We start from the raw sequence: 18,084 nt of genomic DNA, 5'->3' as shown, positions 1-18,084 counted from the left end.
GGGTGAAAGCAGGTACGTCCGAAGCCCCCAAAAACAAGAAATCCCTGTACATATCTTTTGGGTATTCTAGGGATCAGGAATCACGGTACGGAAGAGTTGCGACGATCGTCACCAGAACTGGAAAAGTCAGGAAAGAAGGAGTATGCAACTTTTAGCTATCATTAATTACACTGCTTCGTTACAGCACAATCCGGAACAAGAATCACAGGCTCGCACTCGGCCATATTAGCAATTTCGAGGCACGCAGAACAAAAACAAATGCCTCACCATGATCATTACGAATATCTACCTAAAGGACTAGGCACACACTAGGCCGCGGCAAGACACCCTGCCATACCCTGGGCCTCCCTCTCCAGCAGCAGATCCCTCTGCCCAAAAAAGCCGCCAACCACACTGATGATCATATCGAGCGCACCAATGATATCCACATAGCTATGCTCTTTGATGGCCTCTGTCGACGGTTTAGACGAACGCGGAGGCGAGGGGGGAATCTCTTCGATTTTGATTGGGGGATCATGTACAGCCGTATCTTCGGCAGTGGGATTAGCGGTGTTGTTAATGGCAATTTCGGCAGGGTTAGAGGTGGGGGCTTCTTCGTCGTCGTCGAGTGAGATCTCAGCGGGGTTTAAAGTTGGGGTAGCGGCCGCAGGGACGGTGGAGACAGGTTCCGGATCCGAGGAGCATTCACCTTCCTCGGGTTGCTCCTGAGCTTGAACAGCCTCCTCGTTATCTTCCGGCTCGTTCTCGAGCTCCTCATCATCCTGCTCTGGCTCCTCCTCTTCATCTCCATGGCCATCCTCGTCCCACCCTACCTTCATATCAATCATGCCCTTCCTAATCTTCAGGCACTTCTTCCCGAGCTCCCTGACAACATAGATCTCATCTGCAGTCAGGCACTCATCCAGCCGAACCAGACACCCCCAGACCCACTCTGCCCAGTACCCCTTCATATTAACACCCACGAACCCTCCTTTTCCCCCACCCCGACCTGACCGTAGCATGACCGTCAACCATTCCAGCAGCGTCAACGTCATTTGCTGGTCCAGCCCAGCCAGAACCCCCGCCGTCGGCTTCGTCCCTGCCGCATGCACATTCCAGTACTGGCGCTGCCGCCACATCTTGAGGTTCGTGGCCACGAGAGGCCGTGACGCCTTGGGTGGGTTCCTGATGAAGGCAGCACGCAGAGCCGTAAAACGTGCGAGCAGGGAATCGTGCCAGGGAGGTGGTGCTGCGGCTTCGGCGGTGGGAGTGGGCAGAGGTGCCGCAGTATAGGTGCCGTCGTGGTACCAACCGGCGGCGTCGGCGTCGTCTTTCTTCTCTGTAGGCTGGTCGTCATCATAGCTAAGGGGCGCATCGCCGTCGTCATATGGAAGTTCGTCGGTTGCCTCTACGAATGTCGGTTCTCGTGGGGGTGGCTTTACGACTACGTTTTTCTGCCTGGCAATGAGCAGAGATGGAACACCCTTTGCTTCAGATCTATCTCGTACTTACCCATCAGCCAACCATACCTTCACTCGCCCCTCCCGCGTTAACCTCAACCTCCACAGTACCAAAAGACAAGGAAAGGGAGAGAAACCTACCTAACCATCTTCAGATAGTCCATTCCGTCGTTAGCCGGCCCATAGAACTCTCCGTCATCGTCCTCCAGCCCCGGGAACGCGCCGCGCTGACCAGTGTGGGGGTCGATGTAGCCGTGACGGGAACCATCCAATGGAAGTGCTGTTTCGGAGGTGCTGTTATTATTGTTATTATTATTGTAGCGTGGGCGCTTGTGGTGGTGGTGGGTTTGATCGTAGGTGTTATTATTGCTATTATTGTAGTTGCTGGGACCACCACCGCCGCTGGTGTCGTGATGGGTCTTTGGGCGTGGCCCCCGGCCCTTCTTGCGTTTATTGGTCATTACTGCGTGTCTGCCTGGTTCAAAAGCTGTAAACGGGAATATGCCGATGTGAAGTGGGTGGTTGCGAACAATTGAAGTTCAGACAGTGCTGTGGATGTGCTGTGGATAGTGTGCTGTGGATAGATGTTTTTGAGAGCTGTCGTTGACTCGCTCGCAACCGCCAAGCTCTCTGGGCAGCTCCGTTTCGGGATCCCTGCCGAGTAGCGCATCCAGTTTAGGGCGTGTGTGATAGGACGTGTGTGAGTGTGCTCCCCGATACCTGCAGGCACGGCACATCTGATCCCTCTGGTCAAGGGCACCCTAACTAAAGCATGAATCACATCGTGGGCGCTGAGACAAAAACAAACTATATCTTCCGTGCTTAATTCTTTTGTTCTAGATATATGTACTACCGCTCTGCTCAGCTCTGCTACTATGCACTGACACCTTTGTGTGAGATGCGATGGAGCGATGGGCGAGATGGACGATGGCGAGCACCACCCAGTAGAGCAACAGTTAGACGATTTGCATCTTGTACCTGAGAGAGAGGTGTGGGGGAACGGGCGCGGACTCGGGCAGCTCCATACCTGGGTGCTTGTTGAGCGACATCTACACACGAGATCTCCAGGGAAAAAACCGGTTCTGGGAAGTCGTGCCTGACTGTCTCTGTCCTTCCGTCTTTGATCTCTCGCTTTGGATAGACTAGAGTAAGGTTCTACACTCGATCTCGCTGATGCTCGACGTTTTCTATCAAATACCCCCGGACAGACAGACCCTGCAGATGTTGAGGTGGTGGTGGTCGAGATGGCGGTGGTGGTGGTTCAGTACCAGCTGTCTGTCTGTCTGTCTGTCTGTCTGTCTGTCTGTCTGTCTGTCTGTCTGTCTGTCTGTCTGTCTGACACTGTCTGTAGAGTGCCCCGACCGACATGTTCTACTTACGGTGAGGTTATTACACTTACAGCACCGTAGTTATGCGCACACACAGTCGTCTCCATTCGATTCACATGCGCTCACTCACCCCCCAGTTGCTGTCCGGGTTGGCTAGGTTTATTGCATATAGATTACCTACTCGCTCTACTGCATCCCGGTCAGTTCCCCCTTCGACAAGACAGAGCTACGTATCAATCTGCTGTTGCTGCTGTTGCTGCTGCTGCTAAAAATCCTGCACGATGGATGATGGTTGGTGCTAATATTAATACTGATTACAAAACTCCCGGTGCCTTCTTCCCAGTACCACAACCTAGCTTGTTCGCAAAGGGCCCCGCTGCTGTGCTCCTCCCACTTTCTTCCATAATTCGCTGCATATCCACATTTTTGAACCCGACCAGTTGTAAACCTTTTTTTTTTTCTGTTCCTGGGCTGTCTGCTTCTGGAAAGAGAGCAGCAGCTGTGTACCTTAAGTTCTTCTGATTCGCCCTTTCCTTTCCTTTCCTCCTCTCACCTCTTTTTTTTCTTTCCTTCTCGGCCATATTGCTTACTGGGAGCCGTGCATCCCCCATATCTTGGTTATTCGTCCATCTAGTAGTAGAGTTAGTGATTCATCCGGCACCAACCTGACTACATCTCAAATACTCCACGAACACCCACATCCATCTCTGCTGAGGCTCTTATCCCCACCTCCATCCCATCTCAACGGCCTTTCATCCCATCCACCCCCCTTCCCTAAGATTCCGCTCCCCCGATATTGTTCAATGCCCATCGCATCAGAACTCTCTGGTTCCCTCAATGCCCTCTCACTATCAAATGCTCCGGTCCCCATGAGTGACGATGACGAGGAGCTGCTCCTAATCGGGAGCAAGCTCCTGTCACTGACGAACGACCTTCTCGGGGCCGCCAACCTGCCGCCTCCATCCACTGCCACTACCACAACAAGTCTCGCGGCAGACATGGAGCAGCGAAGGTCAATACTCGAATTAACGCCGCCGCCCAGTCCTGTGGCGGTCGTGGGCAAGAAGAAGCTGGTAACGTTGCCCATGGAGCTGATTTGCCTGGCCCTGGACTTTGTCAATCCGCGGGACCAGAAGACGTTCGCGGCGGCCAGTAAGGTGTGCCGGCAGTGGTATTTTGCGGCGACCTCCCATCTGTAACAGCACCTTTTTCACAGAAACCAGATGCGCGTTCTCGAAACTAACTTATAACCAGGTATTGCTACCCCAAAATCACCTCACAGAATTACCTGAAATTCGTGTCGACGATTTCCCCCACCTCGACGGCGGTCAAGACTACCCCACTATCATCACTAATCCGTCGCCTTGACCTCTCGCGCATAGTACATGAGGGAAAGCCCTCCTTCACTGCTCGCCTTCTACGGCGCACGCACACTTCACTCGAGGAGTTTGTTGCCCCTCAGGCGTCATTTGGGTATATTTGCCTTGTGGCCCTCAGTCACTGCAAAAAGTTGCGGCTCCTGGACCTCTCTCTTGTCTCACAGAGCGTGAGCCTCGATAGCTTGTTTATCAACATCCAAGACCTCCCGCATCTTCTCACACTCAAGTTCCCCCGTTCATCTATCTTTGATCGCGGTAAGGTGGAGTTCCGCTGGCCTGCACGAATCGAAAAGTTCTCGCTAGCCGGCGGGATCAGTAATTCCTTCCTCATTAACGCCACCATTCCGCCAACGCTCAAGGAGCTGCAGATATCTCATTGCCCATTCGCCAAAAACGCCTCAATACACAACCTGTTGAACAAGTTAAGTCAACAACTCACGTCCCTCAGCGTCGGATACAATATCCCCTGTCTTCCCTACAACGCACTCGACAAGATCCTTATAATGTGCCCAAATCTCACAAAGTTGCTAGTCGCAGTGGATTACATCTCCTGCCACATGTTTGATGAAGACAACACTCCCGTAGGTCATCCACTCCGACGACTTGACTTGGACTCGAGTGGCAACCTAGGGATTGAGCATAAAGTCTCCCCGGACGAAGTCTTTATCGCAGTCGCAGAGGAACGACTAAGTGAGTTGAGAATCGTGAGGGTTAGCAAGAAACTTGGGTGGTCGGTGAGGGCACAAAGCAATATGGAAGATCTCGTAGATCTCTTAGAGGCAAAGAGTGAGGAGAGGGGCGAGAATGGTGCTGGAGTAGGCGTGTGGGAATTCGATAATGCAGGGGAAGAAAGAGAGACTTTCAGGGGGTTCTTGGGGTGAGTATCCACTTTTTCTCCTTTTTAACTCTGATTTGAATTTTCTTTTATGTTTCTTTTTCTTTCCCTGTGAGAGATGGTAGGAGCAGGAGACAGTAGGGCGACTATGATATCCCGTTTTTCATTGTTGTCTTCCTACTTAAGAAAAGTGGTTGCTGTTGACTATGCAGGGCGGATTATCCAAAAAGTTTTATGAGAGAGAGAGAGAGAGAGAGAGAGAGAGAGAGAGAGAGAGAGGGAGATTACTGTGCTTTTGTTCTTTTGCTGCGCGCATTGTTTTAGCTGCAGGTATTGTGGTTATTGTATATAAGTAGTTGTTATCCACATACCTTTTTCCCTCCCACGTAGTCTGGATCCACCCCACTTCCCTATCATGATATATATATTCAGTGACGGCCCCCACTAACTAGAACCTCCCAGGAATAATTATGATGCGCAAATCCATCACCTCCCAGTGGGTATACAACTATTTGCCAGTATCCCGATAAATGAAGAGTGCTCCGAGTGTGACGGTGAGTGGGAGGAGGCTTGTAAATCCTGTGGCGTAGACTGGGAGTGGGGAGAAGTTGGCGGATGATTGCTTTATTTTAGAGCGGCATGAGCTAAGAGTCTAGAGGATCGATTATAAAACTTAATGTAATGTTGAATACCCCTGTACTGTATCTTAAAAGTCTCCTTTGATTTTTTTTTTTAGAATGAAATTTACCTTAATCTGCCAGTAGGTTCTGGCAAAGGATGGAAGTGTGGCTTCAACAAATTCCGTAATGTGAGGTTCTTATCAATTATCCGATCTGAGTCAATCTCTCCAACCGTTTGCTTAGGCTCGCTGTGGCTTTTTGCCTTACACAAAAAAGGGGACAACGCTGACAGCTCAAGAAACAGTGTCTGATCTGGCACTTAGAGCCTCAGAGGTCGTAATAAGTCGGCAGTTAAGCTTGAGTGATGGATTCGAGGCGGTCTGAGTTGTGAAACCATCGATCGGGATTGAGTGGCGAGTGAGTGATATTTTGTGATTCTGGTTGTGATTATGCATTGTTACCCAAAGGTCAATGAGTCAACAAAAGCTCGCATGCATGGTGGGTAATACCTCTGCCTTTATAGTCCTTTCTTCATTGACGTATCATCATGTCCGCAATCATGATCAAGCCACTGGACTAAAGCTAGAACCGGCCAGCTTGATACGCGAAATACGCTGAAAACAATTATGGCACACCGATGGGAACAGATGGTGCATTCGGGATCTCATTTTAAATGGCGGTCGCCAATAAAAAGATGTAGTCTAGATTGCGTGGTAGTACCACTTTGTAACACCGAATGTTATGCACCACCGGCTGGCTTGGCACAGGCTTAGGTGAGCATGTTCGGGCCGATACGAGAACACTACAGCTAATTGGGCCTTCGGATACGGGTCTCGATTGTTACCTTGTCCTCGTAACAAACTCTTCCCCTCCCGACCACCCTCGGTCGATCTTCCATCTCGAAGGGCTGACTACATGTAGCTCCCAAACACTGCGTGTCGCCAAGAATTCAGTAGATGTATGGACTTCAATGCTACCACGGCTCGACTGTGCTACTGCGCTGAAATGGGTTAAACTACATGTACATGTAGTGCCTTACAAACGTACATGTATACTCTACCACAAGTACTTCAAGGCTTTTATTCAACGCCGTAAGAAGTTTCTACCAAGCCATTGGCGGATTAACGCTTGCGGGATTGTAGGGGGGCCCACTCACAACGGATCACTCGGAAGGGCAGACGCACAGTACCTACCCACGGTGGCCGCACTGCACGGGCTACACGCAGCTAACGATAATTGATACTTCATAATTTTTATTATTAGCAGTAATTTCTTGTATGTTAGTAAAACAGTACATCTGTACGGGCCACTAGTAAATTATACGATAGCCGCATTCGTACCACGCTAGTACTCGTAGTTCTACTAACTAAAAATCTATGAGATTGAATAGTAGCAAACATCAACGCCCCCGAAAATATTAGATCTATCAGAGAGGGTTGGATGATCTTAGAATTATTAGAGTCGATTATAAGCAATCAGGGGTGAAAGCCAGATGTCCACGTCATATATCAAACCTACATCCCCCCTCTTCCCTCTTTCCGCACCCAGGGATATATGCAAGAGCCTCTTAACCCGTATATGTAAGCCCACAAATAAATATACTTCCTCAAAAATGTATCTCCCGCCCCCTGTTCAATTATAAGCCGACCCGTAAACCAGCTCTGCCAATAAACCAGGACAATCCACGGTGGCTCAGCGAATATTCCAGCATATGCTTTGTCATTGATTCTCCCGTCTCCGTCCACTTCTTCTTAAATCCTTCTCTCCCTCTTCTCCTCTTCCTTTCCTCCTCCTCATCATCATTAATCCACTCATATCGTTATCCCCCATACCATTATCCCCATATCATTAATCCCCAATATCTTTAATCCCCATATCTTTATTCCTCAAATGGATCATATTTTCCCAACCCCATGGAAAGATCCAAACCCTCCCAGATTTTCGATGGATTTGACCCCTCGAGGAGGTAGGTTTTATCTCCAGTTTGGGAGAGGTACGGAGCCTTCCTGCCTCCTTATTCTTCTCTCGTGAGCTTAGGCTCCATAACCTTTCTGTCTCTGCTTCTGTCTCCGCCTCTGTCTCCACCCTTCCCTTCTTCTCCTCCCCCTCCTCCTCCTCCTCCTCCTCCTCCTCCTCCTACGTCATTCTTTTCCCCCGGGAGCTTCCCAATAAATCTGGGAGCTCCACGACCCAGAGCTTCAGAGGTCCGATCCTCTGGAGTCTCTATACTCCCTTCCCCAGTCGATACTGGGGAGACTCCATCCATTTTCCGGATCTCCCGTAAGTTCTTCCAAAGAATATATATAAAATTCATTTTTCCTCCTCTTCCTCCTCCTCCTTCTTACTTATCTCCTGCTAACCAGAGAAAAATCTTCCAGAGATCGCCTTCACCTCCCCAAGGCCTCAACCACCTCTTTCAAGGATGGGTGGTGGTGGTGGGTTGGGGGCCACCGGAGCGGCAGCAGCAGCAACAGCAACAGAAGTAGCAGCGGCAGCAGCAGCAGCAACATCTCCTCCTCCGCCTCGAAGCCCTAGCTCTGTACGTCGAGCTAGCGGGCTGTCGAGGGCCGAATCAACCCTGCCTGGGTGCCTTCGGCAGAGGTGGAGATGGATGCTATATCCTGCCTGCCTGCCTGCTTGCCTGTAAGAGAGACCTGGTTGTCTATAAAATGGTTTTGTGTAAGTGTTTTTCTTCCTTTTGCAAATGGGTTAAATTGATTTCGTTACTTTCAGTAAAATATCTAATAATTATTGTTTACTTAGGTGTGGGGGGTGCTGTGAGGATATACAGCAGCTCTATAAGAGAGACACGGTTGTCTAAACGCCTTTGTTTACTTGGAACCTCGGGTTCCATCAATTCCTACTGCAACGGCCAGTTAATGGGTCATATAGTAAGTTTTATTTTTTTTTAGTTAGCCTGTGAAATACTTGATTGGATTTACGTTTTTGGAAGAATATATACTAACACTTATTACCCGGGAACCTAGATCTCGATAATTTATTATCTGGTGCGGTGGATCAACCCCACTATCCTGTAAGGGAGACCCGATTGTCTATACCACAATGCAAGTAGGTTTCGACCTTTGGCATCTCGGATGCCTGAGTTTGGCTCTTGAGCCACTCATATCGTGGTGTAAGTATTCGAACATTCTCCAAAATTGTGCCATTCTGTATCCAGTATATTTCAAATTACTAACAACCGTTTAGCTGCGTGCGCTGCTGGGGAGGACATGGCAAGGAGGGCCAACCCTCCCGGGAGTCTCTGAGAGGAAGAGCTTCCACCTATGGCATCCTACTGCCGGTGGTACCTCTGTTTCTTCTCAGAGGATTCTGTGTAAGTTTTCTCCGCCCTCATTCAGTAACTGATAATTCATTCTGTATATGCTAACAACCCGGCCAATAACCACACAGAGAATCAACAGAGTCGGAAAACCTATCCGGCTGGGGCTCCCTCAGCGAGCCGGGGGCTCCACACATTTCCTCTTCCCCACAGGCCATCCTCCTCCACGAGGAGTTAAAGTGCCTGTGGCTTCCTGTAAGTTTGAATTTCCCTGCTATCCTGTTCTGAATCATTACTGACATTGAATAAAACAACAGGCGCCCTTCCCCATCCGGTGCTCTACACCTGCTGCCGCCAGAGCTGATGGCTCACAATGAGTGCTGCAGCACGCAAAGGGAGGCCCAGCTGCCTCGGCAAAACGTTCTGCGTGACACGAGGGTGCCCTCCGAAACATGAGGACCCTCAGTACCAGAGATAGTAGCTGGAGCTCTTAGGAGTGTTTGGTATGTCTTCGCTATTCATCAACACTTATTTCTCATCCTCGCACAAACCGTTTTGCTAACATTAACTCTTGCGCCTCTAGCTGTCGAGCTATGATATGACGGACAATAAGGGGACACTAGTCGATAGACTTGTGTCCCCTTGGTCCGGCCAAAACCATATCGTGCCCACGCACTCCGGACATGTTGTCCCCTGCGTGGGATCAGACGGCAACATCTGTGTTGCCTACGTCTCGACTTGAGTAAGTCAACCTCCAATTATCCTTCCTTTTGAATTCAATCGAGTTGTCGCTAATGACTAGATATATAGCGAATACTATATTGCCTGTCGACCGTGCCGGGCCCTAAGCCCTTACCATCCACAGAAGGGTGGAAGTTTTTCCAGCATATGCTGGTGGTAGGGTCGGGTTTCAGGGGAGGGGCGATAATGAAGGGAGGGGGATGATGACGGGAGGGTGATTGGGGGGCCGGAGTTGGAGAACCCTATGTAAATATTTGTAGTTAGAAAAAACAACTGCCATGCAGTGTGTTCCCAAATCTTTAGTCGTGCTTGCTCGTTTTGCTTGTGATATATCCCATTTCGTATATTTAGTATATTTTGAACCAAGGTTTTCGGCTCTGGCATAGTGTGATGTATTTAGGTCCGTTACACCGTCATTGCGTACGTTTGAGAAAAGCGGTTGTAGTCATGAGCCATCACTCGTGCGTGCTTGGCACCAAGGACTTTTGCTTGTATGGGATCAGTCCAGTCCAGTGTCGCGTTTCGTCTCGTGGTTTCTGTTCGTTGCTGTAATGTAGCAATGTTGTTGAGAGTCCAAATAGTGCCATCCAAATCGACTGGGTATTGTGCCAATGCCACCTTTTAAGATTCACGTGGTCACTAGTCCGATGGCTTCAGGCTGCTACATGTACATACATGTACCTCTGATACTCTGATACTTCCAAGCTAGCTTAAGAACGTTTATATTCAGTAATATAAAAACATGACGTCTAGCCAATTTTAATTCGCATAAAATACATACTACTACTACTGCTACATTCAATACAAAAGAAGGACCGCGCAAGGGCCAAGTCCGCACAAAACCTCAACTACCACATCCACACCAAACCTCAACTCCTCATCCACAACCCCTCTCTAAACCAGCGTCGCAGTCGGAACCGCCTCGCTCGGAATCGCCCCACTCGGCGGTGCCGTCCCATTACCCTCAAACGTCCCATTACCAGCGAAAGTCCCATTACCTCCCGGCGCACCGCCCGCACCGCCCGCACCCCCACCGGACAACAACTCCTCCGTATAATCTATAGTCGTATCCACACCAATCGTAATATACGCCAACAGGCCATCCGTCACCACATCGCCCAAGTACTCCACCGCTGCCACCGCATTATACTCGGTCGTATTCCCTTCCGGGAACCACATATCCTCGGCGTTGGTCAAGCGCACGACCGAGTTAGTGTTATACACGTCCTGCGTATCCATCACCTCGAGGATCTCCTCTGGGAAGAAGATCTGGCCAATGTGGGATGTGCTGCCGCCGGTGTATGTGCTGTTTGCCTCTGCGGTGCCGTTGATGTGGGCTGCGACGTGGATGTGTACGGCGCGCCCGCTGTACCAGCCGGGGAAGTTAGTGATGATCTGGGTGATGCCGTCCTCGTCGGTAGGCTGGATGCCACGGAGGAAGGTAAGTCCTAGAGTGTTGTCGGCTGAGACGCCGGAGTAGGTACCGGTGGTGTTGCTGTGGATGTTAGCAGGCTGCGGCATCAGATTGAGGAGAGGAGGGGAATTAATTACCAGTGCCAGAAATCAACATAGGCGTCAGTCAGGACTTCGCAGGTGTTGACGTCGACAAATTGGACGTCAAGGAGGAGCTCAATTCCGTACTGATCCTCTCTGATGTCCTCACGGATGAGCTCTCCGGAGACGTAATACGGCCCGACAGTCAACTCGGGCGTCAACACACACTGGACCTCTGGGAACAAGCTTGCTGGTGAAGTTCCGACAGCATCGGCGGCACTGCTAGTAGCAACAGCAGCGGTAGTAGGGACCTCAACAGCTGAAGTCAATGTAGTCGGCGCCTCATCCGCAGTGGAAGTCACAACTGGGGCTCCTCCAAGTGCAGTGGAAGTTGCAATTGGAGCTCCCCCAACTACACTACTGGGTGCTCCCGGAGCATTTCCTATTAAAAAGTCAGTTCTTGATCACAACACACATTGAGTGCTCAACTAAGATATATCACCCACCTTGGTTTCCACCGTTGTTCCCGCCTTGCTGGCCACCACCTGGCTGTTGTCCACCTTGACCTTGATTTTGACCCTGCCCGCCCCTAGATCCGCCGCCAACCTGGCGCTTCTTCAAGAGGTGGCGCTCCACGAGGGCATTCCTCTTCGAGGACCTCTTGTGCAGGCGGTCTCTGGCACGGAGCTTCTCGGAGCACTGCGCGAGGGAGCGACGGGCACGACTTTCGCGGATGTCTCTGGCGGCGAGTTCGCCGGTGGTGGGGTTTCCGTGGGCGCCCACGACGCCGAGGAGGGTTGTTGCTGCCAGAGCGGCGAGGGAGAGGGTCTCTGTAATTCTCATGGTGGATGCTGTATTAGTTGGAGTGGTAAAGAACGATGTTGTTACTGTCTGGTCTGGTCTGGTCTGCTGGAATTGAGTGGTCTTGGGTTCGGGGCGATATCGGTGGTTTATATTCACGGTATCTAGCTCCCAATATATGCACCAACTATCATTGACACTGCAGCAACGCAATAGCTGAACTTGCCAAGTCATGAACACGCAACAAAGAATATATCAGGAACACAATAACCAGGGAAAAAAATACTGCGAGGTTGGTATTGTGAGGGCCTTCTCCACCAGCACCACGAACGCGCGTCTCCAAAAGATTAAAGGGCCAAATTGGAAAGGAGGCTCACTCTAGTCCTACCCACAAAGACCCGGCCAATCATCGTTGATTAAATTCTAAAAGGAAAAATAACCCTATGCGCCTCGGTAGCTAAAATTCTTTCACGAAAGTGGGGACCACGAAAGCTAGCTGGGGGCAAAGAGCATGTACCTACATGTATGTACGTGAAACGTCAAGGCCCTGGTCTGGTATGCCTCGGAAGAAACCGAATTTGCCCTGTGGAGTAGGGAACCCAGATATATATGGGTTCATGCAGGCAGATACATAGTTAACAGATCTAGAACATTGGAGCCGGGACTAGGGTGAAAGCTCTACTCCTTTACATACAAAGCGCCACGGGTAGGGCTACACACCATATTTTAACCCTAACTGGCTCATGCTTAAAAGCCCGGGGACGCACGTCCACATACATTGCTATCTTGAAGCAAATCGCATTTGCACTTTGGGGCTTTTAATTTCCATCTAGTTCCGCAAGGATCCAGAGGCAAAAACCAGGGTGAGGTTGAAACAGTGGGAAATGCCAAGAAAATGGTATATAGGGGGGGGGGGCAACGTCATCACTCAATTTATCACTTTTTTCATAATGGGTTGTCGTTTATGATGTTGATAAAGCGAAGGATAATGTGGCTTTTGGACCTTTCTTATCAGACAGCGCAGTTTCCGGTACGCCAATGGTTGCGACGGATATTCACAGGTGAGTGATGGCCTATGATGCAGCTAAGTCTCAAACGTCATCAGGGCCATAAAACAGGGCCTGGCCAGAGAGGAACTAACTGCAGGTGACAGTGAGATGAGCTACCTACTAGGAAAAAACGAAACAGAGAAAAAGATATTCGCTTCAAAGGAAGGAGGAAGGAAATGGCACCTACCCCTGTCGTCGCGAGCTGTCTAATCTGGAGGTTTCCCCGGACTTAGAGCTCAGCGCCTATCGATCGCAGTCAAGCGAGATTAATCGAGAGGCTTTTGGTGGTTAGTGGAGCACGTATACACGTAAGTACTATATATTGAAAGTACTCTAGAGAAGGCATAGTCAGTCTGCATGTATGTACCAGTCGTGGTGATTTGCACACCAACCTTCCCCCCGCGAACCACCACGAGATTCTCACATGATCAGCGCAGTAGTGACGCGTCCACGCCATGCTAGTACAGCTTTCCGGCGAATGAGAGCAATTGCATTAATATGCAGGTACATACAAGCACGCAAGGTACATACGTACGGTATGTACCGTACGTATAGTACATACATGTGTACGTACGTACATGTAGAATAGCTTCTCTACCAATCAGTATATCTGCTCCATAATGTAATATCTGTTTAATTGGACAATATAAGTATCAACTTGATTGTGACGCGGCGTAGGGAGAGCGGTGCGAAAAGGCCGCAGTATGGTCCGAATTTATATATCTAGCCCTTATGCCTAAACCACGCCATTGTATCTTGAGTGCGTTGTGCGTTGTTGTGCTGGTTATTGGGGCATTGAGATTTAGCATTATGACCTAGCCGGGCACGGATGAAGGGGATGTTATACTAGACTGACCTCGGCTTTAATTGAGTAGTTAGAGCTTTACCTTAGAACCAAGTTGAAACATAGGCTTGCTGATGCGTGGAGCCTGAATATGCTTATTCTAACTCTGTACTAGCTGTCGATATCTGGTATGCAACGCACGTGGAAGAAGATTTAGAAAGTCTACTCTTCTTTCCCCTCTCCCCCCTCCTTCTTCCCCTTCTTCTCCCGTTTCTTATCTATCAAAAATATTGTTAACATGCAATTACCTCGAAATAATCTGCAAAGGTGTTCAGACCCGGGAGCTGCTGGGCTTTTTCCCTTTCCCTTTCCATTTCCCTTATTTTATTTTATTTTCAGAAACATATACTCTCTCGGAATTAGCGCTCTCTGCAAGAAATGTTGATTCCCGTGGCGATTTTCCTCTTTCTTATATGTTAGCACCCACCTTTCGAGTGGAGGTCCCTTCCCCAGATCCCTCCGGTCCTATGAGTATGATAAATTAATATGTTATATGTGACAGTGGTTCGGTGCTTCGATTGGCATTGACCAGCCTATTACATACCACTAAACGATATATTTCATCCAATTGAGGGCTGAAAGTAATCTCAAAGCAGCGACGACCAACCAAGTGGACCGTGGGATTATGGCTAGTATTTCTTGCTCCTTTTTGGTATCTCTATTTCTTGAGCTATATCTCACTGAAAGGCCGGTAGACCTGGATGTTTTCTATGAGCTATAGCTTTTGAGAAATCTGACAAATGAATTGGGTGCCATGGATACTACTCAGAGGTCTCTGTATTTTGTGAGGGTGTTAATTCTTCACCAGGTATCTGTAGATTTTCAGGTGTATCGATTAGCTACTAACTTTCCACTAATTTTCAGCTTTATAATTACCGTATTTTAGTGAGCTGATACTTTTAATCAATATTTTCAATGATTAAGCCTCCTCCTACTCCTCGTTGTATCTGCAATGACAACATAGTTAGCCCAAAATCCGAACTTTGGGAGTATCTTTCAAGTACGAGTATTGTATCAGATGAGAATCCCTAGTGACCTCTTAGCGCGTTTGCAATACGGTGTAATTGTCTTTTGGCGCGTGGCTAAAACTGTGTCCTTACACGAACGGCAAAAAACCACATGCCGCAGAATTTGGGACTTAATCACACACCATCACTCGATATAAGCCGAAACAACTTTATTGAAATATAGCTTCTGGGCCTAGGATAGGGTATGTGGTTGTCACCATGAATCACCATATGTCACTATGGTGTCAATAATACCTACATGTAGATGATGTCAACAGCTAGATAGTCCGGTATATCAAGAGTTATATAAATGTACTACAGTGGAGTCCCGATAGTAGCAACCTCGATAATAGCATATCCTCGATAGTAGCATATAGTTGGGCAATCCCAAACGGGTCGGTACGGGCAAAGTTGTTCTCGATACAAGCATATCCCCGATAGTGGCACACGAAAATCCGTTCCCGACCATATGCTATTATCGAGACTCCACTGTATATCTTTTATGTCGATTAAGCAGTCATGAAGAAAGCAGCCAACGTCACCTATATGTATTTCTAACAGGCTTTTTAAACTCGTCACTATATGTACCTACCACTAGAGACGGGGTACAGTATTGATGTAGTGTTTTAGTCCCAATGATGATCTTAAAGGTCAGCCCCCAACGCGAAAATTTCTACGGTGTTCGATCGCGAGGTTTTATTACATCCTACATTTTTATTTCTCCAGAACTTGTCACTACTACGGAGATTTTCGCTTGTTTGTTCTACCAGAGGGTTACGTATGGGGTGGTCAGAGGCTCCCCCACATTGAACTTGAGGATGGTGTTCGCCATCTTTTTCCTCTTTTTATATTGAAGCCAAACCACCAACTAGTATCCCATATAGAATTCCTTTGTGCCCTTATGGTAATCGCTTCGAGTTGTAGCTGGAGGCCATATTGCACCTAGCTGTAATATATGTGATTATCTAGCAATCTGATTAGGACAGCTAACCTAAGGTTTTACGCGCGCATCTCGCGTCCCTACAGACTAATATTCCTCGCTTACCGCGGAAAGCTTCCACTACTCGCACAGCTTTGAGTACCTCGTGCACTAATACGTATGGTTATGCAGGTACTCTATATGTACTCACTACAGCTCTTTTTGTATTGACTGTCCGCACTGAATTACATACCTACGTATAAAGTGGATTTTCAAGGAAGGAGTGAAACAGACAAAGCTAGCCTAGACTCTGAAGCTGTTCAGAGACCTAGCGATGAAGCTTATCAGACACCCGCGCTAACCGGATTCACATTTCGGAGCTAGTTATATGAGCACATTTATACTGACGTCAAAGCGCTCGCTAATCTCTGTTCTACAATCCTATCGGTGTTTTTGAGACAAGATAAATGTCAGAACCGGTACTCTTGATATTAGCACATCCTAAGGTTCTATCATACAATTTTACAGGTCGATTGTACTGCTATCGGTGCCTGGGGTAAGGGGTGTACATTTTGTAAGAGGGGGAGAGGTATCTGAAAATATATATCAGATGACGGAGGGGCCTTCTTTTTTTTTATTCTGGGGGGGGGGGGGGGGGTTTAGCGTGCTCATGATGAGAGAGGTATATAAGTTAAGAGAAAACGGAAGATGTCCAATTGCAGGAAAAACGAGAAAGAGAAATCTAAACAATCCAAGCAGAGGAAGGAAAAAAACCAAAAAAAAAGGAAAATACTCTATGATCTATGCACGCAATGATACGTTTGATCTCTTATGCTTCCCAATTACATATCTCTCTATTTTTCTTTCCTTTCCTTCTTTCACTTCTACATCAACTGGCCGGCCCCATTTCCGCCCCCCTCCATTTTATGCTCTTGAAACTGCAGATACTGCATCTTATCCTGCTCTCTGCTGTGCAGATGGCCCCTCGTTTGGTCGTCTGCCTCCTGCTCGTTTTTCCCCTGAAACGACGCAGACGACTGCCTGCTAAGATGCGTCCACTTGTTGTTAAGCGACATCGGCGCCCTCTCCAATCCAAACTTCGCCGTGAAGGCCGCCGCAGTGCTAACCCAATCCTTGCGCCTGCCCGTTTTTGCTGTATTGGCAACATAAGCCAGCAGCCATTCCTCCTGTGCGCGCGTGTAGCGCTTCCCAACAGACGCGGCCTGGTTGTTTCCGCTTTGCTCCGACTCTTCGCTCTCGTCGTCATCATCATCTTCGTCATCATCATCTTGATCTTCATCATTATCCTCCTCTACCTCATCTTTCTTGCGCAATTGACGCAAACCAGCCGGCATTCCTAGAGCCCCGTTTTTCCCCTTAGCCTCAAAGAGAGAGTATCCCTTGATCTGCATTCCCTTAAGAGTGCGCTTCTGGTTGAATGCGATGTTAAACCCATCCGTGATGTGCTGCCAGGTCTTTTCCGGATTGTCATTCGCGTATTTAATAATCCACGCCTCCTCCTCGGCGGTGTACCGAGGCCGTGCGGGAAGTGGTTGGCGCACATTATTTTCGGTCGGTAGTACAGTGGTAGCAGTACCAGAAACAACACTTGACGCTGCTGACGCTGATGCTGATGATGCTGATGCGCCTGTGGAAAAATCCACAAAGCATACTTGACGATTTCCATCATAGTAAAAACTGGTACTCTTTGTTGAAGATGGGTTATTTCCGGGGGCCGTTGCTGAAGTGCCACTGGCCGGTATCTGGGCGGCAGTGAAAATCCTACACTGCTCCCTGCGGAGGACGAGGCTCTACTACTGCTGGTATCTGAGCCAGCAGGCGAAACGGCGGGGGATGCCATTAATTATGCGGGAGGGATTCGCAGTATTCAATCAACTCGAAGTTCAAGCGCGAAATGGTTGCAATCCTTTTTTATCTTATTTTTTTTCTCTCTTGTTTTGCAGATTTGAGGAAATGACACCTTATCGACAGATGCAGCGGGTAAAAGGAAAAAAAGAAAATTGAAAAACTGAAAATTGAAAGGAGAGGTGAGAGGATATTACGCAGAATTATTACGATGAGATACAACAGGTCTTTATCGGTGCTGCTTTCCTTTGATAAAGCTGAGAAACTCGGACATGCGAATGTGGCGCTAGATGTGGTGGTTATTTTGTGATGTAGGATTAGTTGAAGCGGACGGGAGTTCTGGGTCTATATATCAGACAAGGGCAACTTACTAACAATTCGGAGGTTATAGGCGAGGCGGGCACGGTCTTGGCTCCGAATCCAGTAATACCAGGGCTAACCCTGGAAGAAATAATTCTCCGAGCAGACTAGAAGCACTTCTT

General features: G+C 48.6%; 6 protein-coding genes across 6 annotated transcripts; 3 read left to right on the top strand and 3 right to left on the bottom strand.

Moving 5' to 3' along the window:
* Positions 1-308: 308 nt before the first annotated feature.
* On the bottom strand, positions 309-1,900 carry LAJ45_06684 (uncharacterized protein; the record flags this gene model as incomplete). The annotated part of the gene is made up of 2 exons (XM_046116246.1): positions 309-1,476; positions 1,581-1,900. The coding sequence occupies 2 exons, from the start codon at positions 1,898-1,900 to the stop codon at positions 309-311; spliced, it is 1,488 nt and encodes a 495-aa protein (XP_045970449.1).
* A 450-nt stretch (positions 1,901-2,350) lies between these two features.
* On the top strand, positions 2,351-3,123 carry LAJ45_06683 (uncharacterized protein; the record flags this gene model as incomplete). Its single annotated transcript, XM_046116245.1, has 5 exons — positions 2,351-2,518; positions 2,581-2,586; positions 2,791-2,819; positions 2,940-2,966; positions 3,111-3,123. 5 exons carry the CDS (start codon positions 2,351-2,353, stop codon positions 3,121-3,123), a joined length of 243 nt encoding a protein of 80 aa, XP_045970448.1.
* Positions 3,124-3,570: 447 nt separating this feature from the next.
* LAJ45_06682 (uncharacterized protein) lies at positions 3,571-5,600 on the top strand (the record flags this gene model as incomplete). The annotated part of the gene is made up of 3 exons (XM_046116244.1): positions 3,571-3,962; positions 4,022-5,023; positions 5,444-5,600. 3 exons carry the CDS (start codon positions 3,571-3,573, stop codon positions 5,598-5,600), a joined length of 1,551 nt encoding a protein of 516 aa, XP_045970447.1.
* A 2,423-nt stretch (positions 5,601-8,023) lies between these two features.
* LAJ45_06681 (uncharacterized protein) lies at positions 8,024-8,639 on the top strand (the record flags this gene model as incomplete). Its single annotated transcript, XM_046116243.1, has 3 exons — positions 8,024-8,187; positions 8,393-8,492; positions 8,589-8,639. 3 exons carry the CDS (start codon positions 8,024-8,026, stop codon positions 8,637-8,639), a joined length of 315 nt encoding a protein of 104 aa, XP_045970446.1.
* Positions 8,640-10,516: 1,877 nt separating this feature from the next.
* On the bottom strand, positions 10,517-11,959 carry LAJ45_06680 (uncharacterized protein; the record flags this gene model as incomplete). The annotated part of the gene is made up of 3 exons (XM_046116242.1): positions 10,517-11,117; positions 11,174-11,558; positions 11,623-11,959. 3 exons carry the CDS (start codon positions 11,957-11,959, stop codon positions 10,517-10,519), a joined length of 1,323 nt encoding a protein of 440 aa, XP_045970445.1.
* Positions 11,960-16,620: 4,661 nt separating this feature from the next.
* Positions 16,621-17,597, bottom strand: LAJ45_06679 (uncharacterized protein; the record flags this gene model as incomplete). The annotated part of the gene is made up of 2 exons (XM_046116241.1): positions 16,621-17,384; positions 17,555-17,597. The coding sequence occupies 2 exons, from the start codon at positions 17,595-17,597 to the stop codon at positions 16,621-16,623; spliced, it is 807 nt and encodes a 268-aa protein (XP_045970444.1).
* Between the last annotated feature and the right edge of the window lie 487 nt (positions 17,598-18,084).

This window comes from Morchella importuna (genome assembly GCF_003444635.1).
Source record: "Morchella importuna strain M04M26 chromosome Unknown Morimp01GS020, whole genome shotgun sequence".
Taxonomy (NCBI): domain Eukaryota; kingdom Fungi; phylum Ascomycota; class Pezizomycetes; order Pezizales; family Morchellaceae; genus Morchella; species Morchella importuna.
This window is presented reverse-complemented; position numbering and strand designations above follow the sequence as displayed.